Source organism: Pristiophorus japonicus, chromosome 2, assembly GCF_044704955.1.
Source record: "Pristiophorus japonicus isolate sPriJap1 chromosome 2, sPriJap1.hap1, whole genome shotgun sequence".
Lineage (NCBI taxonomy): Eukaryota > Metazoa > Chordata > Chondrichthyes > Pristiophoridae > Pristiophorus > Pristiophorus japonicus.
In genome coordinates this window covers 170,288,463-170,301,342 of record NC_091978.1, presented here as the reverse complement: position 1 = coordinate 170,301,342, position 12,880 = coordinate 170,288,463, and the positions used below count along the sequence as shown (strand labels likewise).

Sequence of the window (12,880 nt, the reverse complement as noted above, 5' to 3'; positions counted from 1 at the left end):
CACAGTAGAAGACACAAAAAGCATACCAAAAATAGTGAGGAACCAAGGGGCCGAGGGACTATAAAAGTGAGGAATTTAAAGTAATTAATATCAGTAGAGAAAAAGTACTTAAGAAACTAAGACAAAGCTGAGAAAAAGTCGACAAATCCCCTGGACCTGATGGCCTACATCCTCGGATTCTAAAAGAGGTGGCTGCAGAGATAGTGGATGCATTGGTTGTAATCTTCCAAAATTCCTCAGATTCTAGAATGGTCCCAGCAGATTGGAAGGTAGCAAATGTAATCTCGCTATTCAAAAAAGAAGGGAGAAAGAAAACAGCGAACTACAGTCCAGTTAGCCTGACATCAGTCGCCAGGAAAATGCTGGAATCCATAATTAAGGAAGTGATAACAGGGTATTTAGAAAATCATAATATGATTAGTGTTGTGTCCTTGGATGCTCGAGTAATGACTCCAATGACTTGGTCGTGAACCGCAAATGGGAGATGGCGAAGTTGCTGCGTAACAGGTTTGATGGAAAGGTCAACGCGGGGATAATGGCAGAATTTTGTTATCACTCCAAACCCTGTGACGACTGAGGGATACTGCTTGTCAAAGTCCACCGTGTACACAGGTGTGCCAGTTGGGTCATAAACTTTGAACCCCAGCTTGTCAAAAAGGTCAACACCCATGCGGCTTTGCCCCTTCATGACATGAAAGGAAAACTTCTCTAATGTTATGTCTGTTGTGTCCTTAGATGCTCTAATAATGATTCCATGAGGCAATGTGTTGTACTTGAACTATAGTGACCTTAGTCCTCTATTTGTTACTTCCAGAGTGAGGATCACACCTGGTGGCCTGTCTTTTATACTAGGCCAGACACACCTGTACAGGTAACCTACAAGTCTCCCACTGCTGTGCCCTCTGGTGGCACACCTTGTGATAGTACAAACAGTAGCCATGTAGGATACAAGACATCACTCTCCCCTGAGCCTTTAGTGCAAATCGCCCCTGCATTGACTATGCTCTGGGCTTAGCTCTATGTGGGCTCTATCTGGTTGAACCTTGGCAGGTCATTTCAATCTAGGGTGAGTGGTTGGTGCAGTAGAGTGCTGGTGGTTGTTGTTTGTGTGTGTGTCCCTGACCACTCCATTCTCCCCGACATATAGGTTATGCTGGAGGCTCATTGCATTCATATACATTCAAGTTCAGGAAACCAGGTTTGCATTACATTTGTGGTTCCGTTGTGAGACAAGCACGTTAGACTGGTGAGATACCTTATCGATACAGAGACCGGTGCATAAGGACAGATTAGTTCCAGAGCTGCTGGGTGGTGTCCCTGCAGTCTGGTAGTGGCGCAGTGCCCGGTGATGGCAGTGAGAACCCAGTTGGCTCGAGTTGCCTGCTCTTGGGGTTGTTGCCATGGTCCCTAGCGTCGGGCCGGTTCACAGGTGCCTGTGACCTCCCTGTCCTTTCTTTGTGCCCTGAGTCACTGCTGCTCCCTGAGGAGCTGTCGTCGAGCAGTGCACAGGGGACTGCTGACTCGCTGGCCTGGGTGTTGTTTGGTTTGGGATCCTGGTGCTACTCGATTAGCCCCCCTCGGCGGACTCTGAGTTAAGGTACTCATCTCTCTCCCCTAAGTCCAGCCTCTAAACAGCGCCACTCTGTGCACAGTACTTGCCGGCTTTGAGTCCTGAGGGTGAGTCATCTACCTAGAGCCGCAGGTCAAGGTCATGAATGCCTGGCTCACAGAGATGACCTTCTGCAGTGTGACTGTGGTATCCGCCGACAGTAGCTTATGAAGAAGGCCGTCATGGCCAATTCCAATGACAAAAATGTCCCACAGCGCTTCGTTGAGGTGGTTGCCGAACTTGCTCGGTGCTGCCAGCCTCCTGAGGTCTGCGGTGTATTTCGCGATTTCCTGGCCTTTGGGCTGTCGGTGAGTAATGAACCGGTGTCTGGCTGTGAGGAAGTTCTCCTTAGGCTTGAGATGCTCATGGATCAGGGTTACGAGCTCCTTGTAAATCTTGGTCATTGTCTTCGCTGGTACCAGCAAGTCCCTGACGAGGCCATAGACAGTGGGCCCACAACCGGTTAGCAAGATATCTCTGCGCTTATCAGCCAGTGTGGCCAGGTCGTCTCCTGTCAGGTCGTTTGCTGTGAAGAAATGTTCGAGCCTCTCCACAAAGGCGTTCCAATCATCACCATTGGCGAACTGCTGCAACGTACCAAGGGTAGCCATTTTCACGTGAAAGTTCGTAATCTCGTCGGCAGTTGTTGTGTCCAGTAATGGCTCCATGAGGCTGTGTGTTGTACTTGAACTGTAGTGACTGTCATCCTTTATTTGTTAACTCCAGAGTGAGGATCACGCCTGGTGGCCTGCCTTTTATACTAGGCCAGGCACACCTGTACAGGTAACCTACAAGTCTCCCACTGCTTTGCCCTCTGGTGGCACACCTTGTGATAGTACCAACAATAGCCACGTAGGATACATGACAATTAGGCAGAGTCAATATGGTTTTATGAAAGGGACATCATGTTTAACAAATTTATTCATGATTTTTGAGGATAAAGGGGACCAATGGATGTGGTATATTTGGATTTCCAAAAGGCATTTGATAAGATGCCACATAAGAACATAAGAAATAGGAACAGGAGTAGGCCATATGACCCTCAAGCCTGCTCCGCCATTCAATAAGATCATGGCTGATCTGATCATGGACTCAGCTCCACTTCCCCACCCGTTCCCCATAACCCCTTATCGTTTAAGAAACTGCCTATTTCTGTCTTAAATTTATTCAATGTCCCAGCTTCCACAGCTCTCTGAGGCAGCGAATTCCACAGATTCACAGCCCTCTGAGAGAAGAAATTCCTCCTCATCTTCGTTTTAAATGGGCCCTTATTCTAAGATCATGCCCTTTAGTTCTAGTCTCACCTATCAGTGGAAACATCCTCTCTGCATCCACCTTGTCAAGCCCCCTCATAATCTTATACGTTTCGATAAGATCACCTCTCATTCTTCTGAATTCCAATGAGTAGAGGCTCAACCTACTGAACCTTTCCTCATAAGTCAACCCCCTCATCCCCGGAATCAACCTAATGAACCTTCTCTGAACTGCCTCCAAAGCAAGTATATCCTTTCGTAAATATGGAAACCAAAACTGCACGCAGTATTCCAGGTGTGGCTTCACCCATGCCTTGTATAGCTGTAGCAAGACTTCCCTGCTTTTATACTCCATCCCCTTTGCAATAAAGGCCAAGATACCATTGGCCTTCCTGATCACTTGCTGTACCTGCATACTATAAAAGATTGCTCTGCAAGATAAGGGCTCATGGGGTTGTGAGTCATGTATGAGCATGGATAGAGGATTGGTTAAGGGATAGAAAACCAATATTAGGGATAAACGGGTCATATCCGGTTGACAAGCTGTAACTAGTGGGGAGTCGCAAGGATCAGTGCTGGAGCCTCAGCTATTTACAATCTGTAGTAATGACTTAGATGAAGGGACCAAGTGCAATGTATCCAAGTTTGCCAATGATACAAAGCTCGGTGTGAAAGTAAGCTTTAAAGAGGGCACAAAAAGCCTGCAAAGGTTCAGTGAGTGGGCAATAAGGTGGCAGATGGAGTATAATGTGGGAAAATTCACTTTGGTAGGAAGAATAGAAAAACAGAATATTTTCTAAATGGCGAGAAACTATTAAATGATGTTAAGAGCAATTTAGATGGCCTCGTACAGGAAACACAGAGTTAGCATGCAGGTACGGCAAGCAATTTGGAAGGCAAATGGCATGTTGGCCTTTATTGCAAGAAGATCCGAGTACAAGAGTAAGGAGGTCTTGCTACAATTATACAGGGCTTTGGTGAGACCACACCTGGAGTACTGTGCACAGTTTTGGCCTCCTTATCTGAGAAAGGACATATATGCCTCAGAGGCGGTGCAACCAAGGTTCACTAGATGATCCCTGGAGTGAGGAGGTTGTCCTTTAAGGAGAGATTAAGTAGATTGGGTCTATACTCTCTGGAGTTTAGAAGAATGAGAGCTGATCTCATTGAAACATACAAGATTCTGAGGAGGATTGACAGGGTAGATGCTGAGAAGTTGTTTCCCCAGCTGGAGAGTCTAGAACTAGGAGACATAGAGGTAGAAATTGCCCTCCGCCCGAAACGGAGCAGAGGCACCGCATTTGAGCGTCCCTTACCACCGATATGAATGGGGTGAAGAGTATAATTCGGCTTTTTCGACCTGAAAATGGAGCAGAGTGGTAATGACTGGTGGTAAGGACTGCTTTCAACGGTGTGTCAGCGGAGTGATGTTTGGACCGCGACATTGCCCTGCTAATCATTGGATGCAAAACGATTATGCTAATAACGCAGCTGCTCCCTGGCCTTCTTAAAGGGCAAGTTTTGGACTTTCAAAAGGCACATAAGAGATTAGTGTGCAAAATTAAAGCATATGGTATTGGGGGTAATGTATTGACGTGGACAGAGAACTGGTTGGCAGACAGGAAGCAGAGAGTCGGAATAAACGGGTCCTTTTCAGAATGGCAGGCAGTGACCAGTGGGGTGCCGCAGGGTTCGGTGCTGGGATCCTAGCTATTTATTCCAGTGGATATAAGTCCAGTTGATCCAGGGTGGCGGTGTGAGCTGTGAGGAGGATGCTAAGAGGCTGCAGGGTGACTTGGTCAGGTTAGGTGAGTGGGCAAATGCATGGCAGATGTAGTATACTGTGGATAAATGTGAGGTTATCCACTTTGGTGGCAAAAACAGAAAGACAGAATATTATCTGAACGGTGACAGATTAGGAAAAGGGGAGGTGCAATGAGACCTGGGTGTCATGGTACATCAGTCATTGAAGGTTGGCATGCAGGTACAGCAGGCAGTGAAGAAGGCAAATGGTATGTTGGCCTTCATAGCGAGGTGATTTGAGCATAGGAGCAGGGCGGTCTTACTACAGTTGTACAGAGCCTTGGTGAGGCCACACCTGGAATATTGTTTTCAGTTTTGGGTCTCCTAGTCTGAGGAAGGACATTCTTGCTATTGAGGGAGTGAAGCGAAGGTTCACCAGATTAATTCCCGGGATGGCAGGACTGACATATGAGGAGAGACTGGATCAACTGGGCTTGTATCCACTGGAGTTTAGAAGAATGAGAGGGGATCTCATAGAAACATATACATTTCTGACGGGATTGGACAGGTTAGAGGCAAGAAGAATGTTCCCGTTGCTGGGGAGTTCCAGAACCAGGGGTCACAGTCTAAGAATAAGAGGTAAGCCATTTAGGACCGAGATGAAGAGAAACTTCTTCACTCAGAGTGTGGTTAACCTGTGGAATTCTCTACTGCAGAAAATTGTTGAGGCCAGTTCATTAGATATATTCAAAAGGGAGTTAGATATGGCCCTTACGACCAAAGGGATCAAGGGGTATGGAGAGAAAGCAGGAAAGGGGTAATGAGGTTGAACGATCAGCCATGATCTTATTGAATGGCGGTGCAGGCTCGAGGGGCCGAATGGCCTGCTCCTGCACCTAATTTCTATGTTTCTATGTCTTGACTGCGTTCTGACTTGTATCCAAGGAGATGGCTGCAAGGGGAGATTTGAGGAGGGGCTGTCGCTTGAGTGACGTGGAGCTGGAGACTCTACTGGAAGGTGTGGAGGGAAGAAGGCAGATACTGTTCCCTGAAAGTAGTGCACGACCAAGTCGGGCCATCTTCAACGAGGCCTGGAGGGAGATCGCGGAGGAGGTTTCGTGGAGCTCAATTCACCAGCGGATCACCAAACAATGCAGGAAAAGGCTAAACGATCTTATTTGCCAAATGAAAGTGAGTACATTGTCCCCTAACTCCTCACATTACATCTGCCAGACTGTCCTTCACCTTCACTTCTTTATCACCAACACTACATAGTAGCTAGAGTGCCTGTTCATTGCTCGGCCTGTACGTGTGCACACTCACAATGGAAGATGCCTTGCATCTCAGATTCACAGCTGCATGTAATCGACCCAGACTTGCACTCATTGCCGAGGCCTCTTGAAAATGCCACTTACCAACCCTTTGTTGCTTTACAGGCCAAGGTGGCACAGAACCGTGCTGACCAGCAAGCCACAGGTGGTGGGGAATCGCAGAATGTGCAGCTCACCAATCTTGAGCAGAGGGTGCAGCAGCTAGTGGGCGCGCACATTGGTGTCCCTATGGCTGCTGGTTCCTCCGATGTCGCTGGAGGCAGCATGGGTAAGTGAAGGCCTTTGTGCAATGCCATCTCTCCCTCACACTGAAATGGCCTACCTGGCTTCTGCTTATGGTTTTGTGCAAACATGCTTGCTGCATGGTGCAATGCAACTCCTCACCCTCACGGCCCCCCTTCTCCCATTTATGATTGCAGATGAGACCCCGAGTGTCATAATGAGCATCACAGACGGCATCTCGGATGAGGTAGATGGAGAGGGGAACAGCTCTGCCAGCAGCAGTGCGTCACTGCTTCCTAAAGTCCCACACACCAGCTCAGATACTGGGAGTCCGCGGTCGTGTAACCTAGATATAGGAGAGGGATCTGTACCGGGTGAAGCACTGGGGCCTAGCGAGCTGCAGTATGGTGCAGGGCCAAGGGAAGCTCGGGTGCCATCTCTCCGGGGGGCGATTGCGCAGCTGAGTCTTGTTGAGGAGGACTCAGACAAGCCCATCGATGTTGGGGCGTAGAAACAAAGGGTGGAGGCTATGCAAGCGGAACTGTTGGCGGCAATGCAAGGGGTGTCCGAGAGGAGGTCGTGTAAGGGTGGGGGGGGGCAGGGGTTGGGGCGGTGGTGTGTGGGTCTCTATGAGGGGGTCAGGTTCCCTTCTGACCAACTTGAGCGGTTTCGAATCGCTCCCCCTCCCTTGGGTTCTGTACTCTGGATTTATTTGGGGGGTGTGACAAAAGTGCAGAGGACGCTGGTTTGATGCAAAGAACTTTGTTTTTATTACAGTCGAAGTAATACAGGCTTATTACTCCAGTAAGAAAATACACGGCCAAACTTACAATCACTCTAATAAAGGATAGTACAAGGAAAGGTACAAGGTCAAACTTAAAATCACTCTAATAAAGAACAATACAAAGAAAGGTACAAGGTCAAACTTAAAATCACTTTAATAAAGTACCATACACTACACATTCAAAGGGGGTTGCAGTAAAATTATACCTTCCACCTCCCAATACCTAATTCTAGCTAGGTTAGACTCCAGGGCGGCAGGGATTTATGCTTACCAATACTTTTGATAGTTAATGATAGATGATGATGTTCTTCCTTCCTTCAGGTCTTCAAGACTTCGAGGCTGGAGAAGTTAGTTTTACAACTGTCACGTTGGTTTCTCTCATTCTCTCTCTAACCTTGTCTAACCTCTGTTGAAAACAGTGGCCAGTTATACAATTTCAATGTTCTAATCTTGCCACCAAATCTCTTCACAATCCTTTGTATAATTTTGGCGGACTTGGTTCTTTGTAATATTTTGTCGAGCTCGTTAAAGTTGATATGTCTTGGGTGGGTTGACGTTCGAAAAACTGTTTCCTGATGGAAATATTAGTTTGGTAATTGCGATGTCCTTTTGTGCTTAGCCTTTCGCATACAGGCTGGATTGGGCCTCTTTGTGATGTATATGCTGAAAATGGTTTGTCCAGATCCATGTTGATGGGGAGCCACCTCTGGGTGATTTGTGATGGTAATGTCTCTTGTGGAGGAAGGTTTCCAAATACTCATTCTTCCAGACAGGTCACCTCATTCCTCACAACCAGACAGTTCCAATAATCAAGTGGGCTTCCTTTGATCCCTAGGTCCACCCACAGGCTTGAATTCGTCTTGTAAAAGTTCATAAGCACTTTAGAGTTCCAAACTTTTTGGTAGATAGTCCCAAATTAAATTTCCTTTCGATTGAGCCCAAACACAGAGGGGGTTCTGGTGAATTTTGCTCTCCTCAGTCGCAAGTGGTGAGAAGCGTGGAGGAGTCCGTCTCCCGCACTGTGGACAGCCCTGCACATACCATGGGGACCATCACTGCCAGTGTGCAGTCGTTGGTGGAATCCCACGGTGACCATGCGGATCCAGCTGCGATGACGCACCTCTTGACGGGGGTGACAGCTGCCATTGTAGCACAGACACGAGCATGGCTGTGCTTCCTGGGAGAGGATGGCCGCTGCCCTGGATACTCAGAATGCTCTCCTGCATTCTAGGCAACAGGCCACGGAGTATCTTACTGCTGTTGTCTCTGATGGCTTCCAGAGTGTGACTGCTCTCCTGCAGTCTCAGCTGGAGGCTACACGAGATCGGACTGCTGCCAATGTCACTCCATCTCGCCGATCTGTGCTCCAGCAGCTTTATGGGGGAGGTGAGGTGCCACCCTGTGGCGGGGGGGGCGGCGGCGATGGCTCCTTGGAGCAGGAGACTGATGTGGGCTCTCCGGTTCACAGCAGCCCTGAGCCGAGACCTGCCACTCCGCAATTGCTGCTAATCATGGCATCGTACCCAGCCACTTCCAACTGAAGGCGCACAGGAGGATATGGCCCAATCTGCAGCTAGCACTTCCAGGGCCAGAGCTGGTCGATGGCATCCAAGAAGGACATCTGTAGATGAAGACAACTCTACAGACACACATCAGCCTTCGCAAAGTCATGATGCAGTCACAGGGAAGACACTGCAGCGTAATGTAAGAATAGGGCTGCATAAGAGGGTAATAAGGAGTTGCACAAGGGTGAAAATTAATTACGTTAATGTTTAGCACAACCATTGTTTTGGGTTCTAATAAACCTTTACTTTGTGTTTGAAATTTCTGATGAGCTGTCTCATTCCAATATGCAGGCATGATTTGTGAGATTATGATGTGTAAGATCAGCCATGATCTTATTGAATGGCGGAGCAGGCTCGAGGGGCCAAATGGCCTACTCCTGCTCCTAATTATTATGTAGGACTCATAGGTTTAATGGACATGGCCAGATGCAACTGGGTATTTAGTTATGTGAACCGCACAGCTATCAGACAGCTCTGTGCTTCCTTTGCAGGGTCACGATGGCGACGCCGCCTCCTGCGTGGCTGGCCACCCACATCCTGCCTCCTCCTCATGTGCCTCCTCCTCCTCTTCCACAAGTGCCATTGCTGTCTTGTCCTCCAATGGCTGTGCCCTCATGATGGCGAGGTTGTGGTGCATGCAGCACACCACCACGAATATGGAGACATGCTCAGGTGAGTACTGCAGCACACCCCGAGTGGTCCAGGCAACGGAATCTCTGTTTGAGAATGCCAAATGTGTGTTCGATGATGCTCCTGGTGGCTGTCAGACTCTCATTGTATGCGACCTGCCCAGCAGATCTAGGGTTGCGCAGAGGAGTCATGAGCCAAGTGCTCAGTGCATATCCCTTATCACCAAGGAGCCAGCCACAATCTTCATTGGTACCAGTGAAAAGGCGTGGCAAACTGCTCTGGTGCAGTATGAAAGAGTCGTGGCTGCTGCCGGGAAACCGGGCATCCACTTCCATAATCTTGCGGTTGTGGTCGCAAACGAGTTGGACATTGAGGGAGAGGAATCCCTTGCGGTTTCTGAATTGCTCGGGAGTTTGTTGGGGTGCCCCGAGAGCTAAATGGGTGCAGTCAATTACCCCCTGGACTCTGGGGAAGTCCGTAATGCGCAGGAATGCAGTCTGGCGCTCCAATTGCTTCTCTCTGGTCATGGGGAATGAGATGTAATTGGCCTTCCTCCAATACAGAGCATCTGTGATCTCCCGTATCGATGTGTAGGTCGCAAACTGCGATATGTTGAACATGTCCACAGTGGCAGCTTGGAAGGACCCAGTTGCATAAAAGTTAAGGGCGAAAGTGACCTTGGATGCCACGCTCAGGGCTGTCATGACCAGTGTTTGTGACTCCAATTCTGCCTGTAGGATATTGCAAAGCTCTGTCATGATGTCCTTCCGGAATCTTAGTCTGCGCAGGCACTGATCATCATTCATATCCCTGTCTGAGAATTGCTGGCGGAACATCCTTTCTTAATATGGCCTGTTGGCCCCACGTCTATGTAGCCGTCGTCCTCTGTGATTTGGTTCATTGGCTTCTTCCTGTTGCTGTGCTGCCTCCTCCATCTCTTCAGGCTGCTGTTGCTGCCCAGCATTTGGCTCCGCTGTAGGCTGCCTCCGCTCCTGCTGGCTCAGTATCTGGTGTGTGGAGTCCGCGTACCTGATTCTCCTCCTTTGGGGACGCCCTTGCTGAGGGCCTTCAAATGGCATCTCTCTTGCCTCCCCTCTGTAGCCATTTCCCTGGCCCTCTCCATGCTGGGCAGCAATGATATCTGCGGCCCTTGCCCACTGCCTCTGCAGCCATTGCCCGCAGCGACGCTTTCTTCTCCGTGCCTCAGCAGCGCGCACAATGTGCAGGAGGCATTGGCTTGCCAGCACTGCCCCCATTTCAAAGGCCTCCACAAGCACAGCCTCCTCCAAGTGACCTTCCTGTTCTGCAGGTGGAAGGTGCCTTCAGCACTCGCAAAGCAGCGCACACTGTATCCTTACACTGCTAGTGAAACAACAGGAAAAAGTTGCCGACACAAAATCAGACCAAAGCAACAGACCTTTAAGACACTCCAGCGGTGTGCATGAGAACTATGCACCATCTGAAAATACCAACTCTTGGCACCGCCGAGCGGTGGGAGGACTTTGAAACGGCAATGTGGCTTCCGGCCCGGGAGCTCGGTGGTGCACGCAGCGATGACGCTCTTAGGAGTGCTGGCCAGCACCGCCATGGGACTGGGGGGGTGGGGTGGGGTAAGCGGGGCGGTGATGGTAACCGCCAGAAAACCTCGGGAGGGTAATTTGGCTATGGGAGCCATTGGACGGAAAGTTGGCAGCCACTCCATTCTGCAGCGTGGCTGCCAATTTCCGGTGGTAACAGGCCTTAAGAAACAGGCCTTCGGTCCCATAGTCTCAGGATAAAGGTTCATCCATTTAAGATTGAGCTGAGGAGGAATTTCTTCACTCAGAGGATTGTGAATCTTTGGAATTCTCTGTCCCAGAGGGCTGTGGATGCGGTGTCATTGAGTATATTCAAGGCTGAGATAGATCGATTTTTGGAGTCTAGGAATCAAGGGATATGGGGATCGGGCAGGAAAGTGGAGTTGAGGTAGAAGATCAGCCATGATCTTATTGAATGGCAGAGCCGACTTGAAGGGCCCTGTGGCCTACACTTGCTCCTACTTCTTATCTTCTATTACTGAAGTAAAACGAGCGGCTGATAGCTGTCATCTGGTTTCCATTTGTTTAAAGGACATAACGATTTAAAGGCATCTTGTCATCTGATATAAGGGTCAACTGTAATGGTTCTAACAGACAACAGCAGATCGCCCGCTCGTTTTACTTCAGTAATAGGAGATAAGAAATAGGAACAGGAGTAGGCCAATCAGCCCGTCGGGTCTGTTCCGTCATTCAATAAGATCATGGTTGATCTATTATCTTAACTCCATCTACCCACCTTGATTAATCCTTAATACCCTTGCCTAACAATGATCTATGAATCTCAGTTTTTAAATATTATTGACCTAGTCTAAACAGCTTTTTGGAGAAGCGCGTTCCAGATTTCCACTAACCTTTGTGCGAAGAAGTGCTTCATGGCATCACCCAGAATGGTCTAGCTCTCATTTTAAGGTTAAGCCTCCTTGTTCTGGACTCCCTCACCCGAGGAAATAGTTTCTCTCTATCTACGCTATCAACTCCTTTAATCATCTTAAACACCTCAATTAGATGACCCCTTAATCTTCTATGTAATACAAGCCTCGTGTCAATGTAACCTATCCGTGAGTCAGTTCGGAGAGGAGTTTGAGGAGGCAGGAGTCCGGGGAATCGGAGGTCTAAAAAAGGCCCGTGAGTCAGGAGTTCGGAGAGGAGTTCGAGGAGGTGGGAGTCTGGGGAGTCGAAGGCCTATAAAAGGCCCACGAGTCAGGAGTTCGGAGAGGAGTTTGAGGAAGCAGGAGTCCGGGAAATCGAAGGCCTATAAAAGGCCTGCGAGTCAGGAGTTCGGAGAGGAGTTCGAGGAGGCGGGAGTCCGGGGAGTTGGAGGCCTATAAAAGGCCTGCAAGTCAGGAGTTCGAGAGGAGTTCGAGAAGGCCAGCAGCTGCAGAGGCAGAAGGTAAACAAGGAAGTAGAAAGAAATCGAAGGGTGACGTCACAGCCAAGGGGGTAAGTGATTTTTCTTTTTCTTTTGCTTTATCAGTAGATAACCTTTACCATTGTTGTTGCCAAATTAAGTTAATCTAGGCAGGAGAGGCGTCATGCTCCTCCTGTGCTATGTGGGAACTCAGGGAAGCATCCAGTGTGTCTGACGACTACATGTGCAGGAAGTGTCTCCTGCTGCAGCTCCTGACAGACTGCATTGCGGCACTGGAGCTGCTGGTGGATTCACTCTGGATCATCCACGATGCTGAGGATGCCGTGAATAGCACGTTTCATGAGTTGGTCATACTGCAGGTAATGGTTACACAGACAGATAGGGGATGGGTGACCAACAGGAAGAGCAGTGGAAGGAAGGTAGTGCGGTCATACCCTCCAAAACAAATATACCATTTTGGGTACTGTTGAGGGGGATGACTCATCGGGGAGGGCAGCAGCAGCCAAGTCCATGGCACCGTGGATGGTTCTGCTGCACAGGAGGGCAGGAAAAAGAGTGGCAGAGCTATAGTGGTAGGGATTCTATTGTAAGGGGAATAGACAGATGTTTCTGTGGCCGCAATCGAGACTCCAGGATGGTATGTGTTGACTCCCTGGTGCAAGGGTCAAGGATGTCTCAGAGCGGTTGTAGGACATTTTGGAGGGGGAGGGTGAACAGCCAGTTGTCGTGGTGCATATGGTGCATATAGGTACCAACGATATAGGTAAAAAATGGATGAGGTCCTACAAGCTGAATTT

The 12,880-nt window shown here is 48.9% G+C and overlaps 1 protein-coding gene across 1 annotated transcript; it reads right to left on the bottom strand.

Annotated features, from left to right (window-relative positions):
- Positions 1 to 9,175: 9,175 nt before the first annotated feature.
- Positions 9,176 to 9,973, bottom strand: LOC139229080 (putative nuclease HARBI1). Its single transcript, XM_070860740.1, has one exon. The coding sequence runs from the start codon at positions 9,971 to 9,973 to the stop codon at positions 9,176 to 9,178; it is 798 nt and encodes a 265-aa protein (XP_070716841.1).
- Positions 9,974 to 12,880: the final 2,907 nt, after the last annotated feature.

What these genes read in the sequence shown, in the direction of transcription:
- LOC139229080 (XM_070860740.1), bottom strand. Translation starts at nt 9,973, where the DNA reads ATGTTCCGCCAGCAATTCTCAGACAGGGATATGAATGATGATCAGTGC.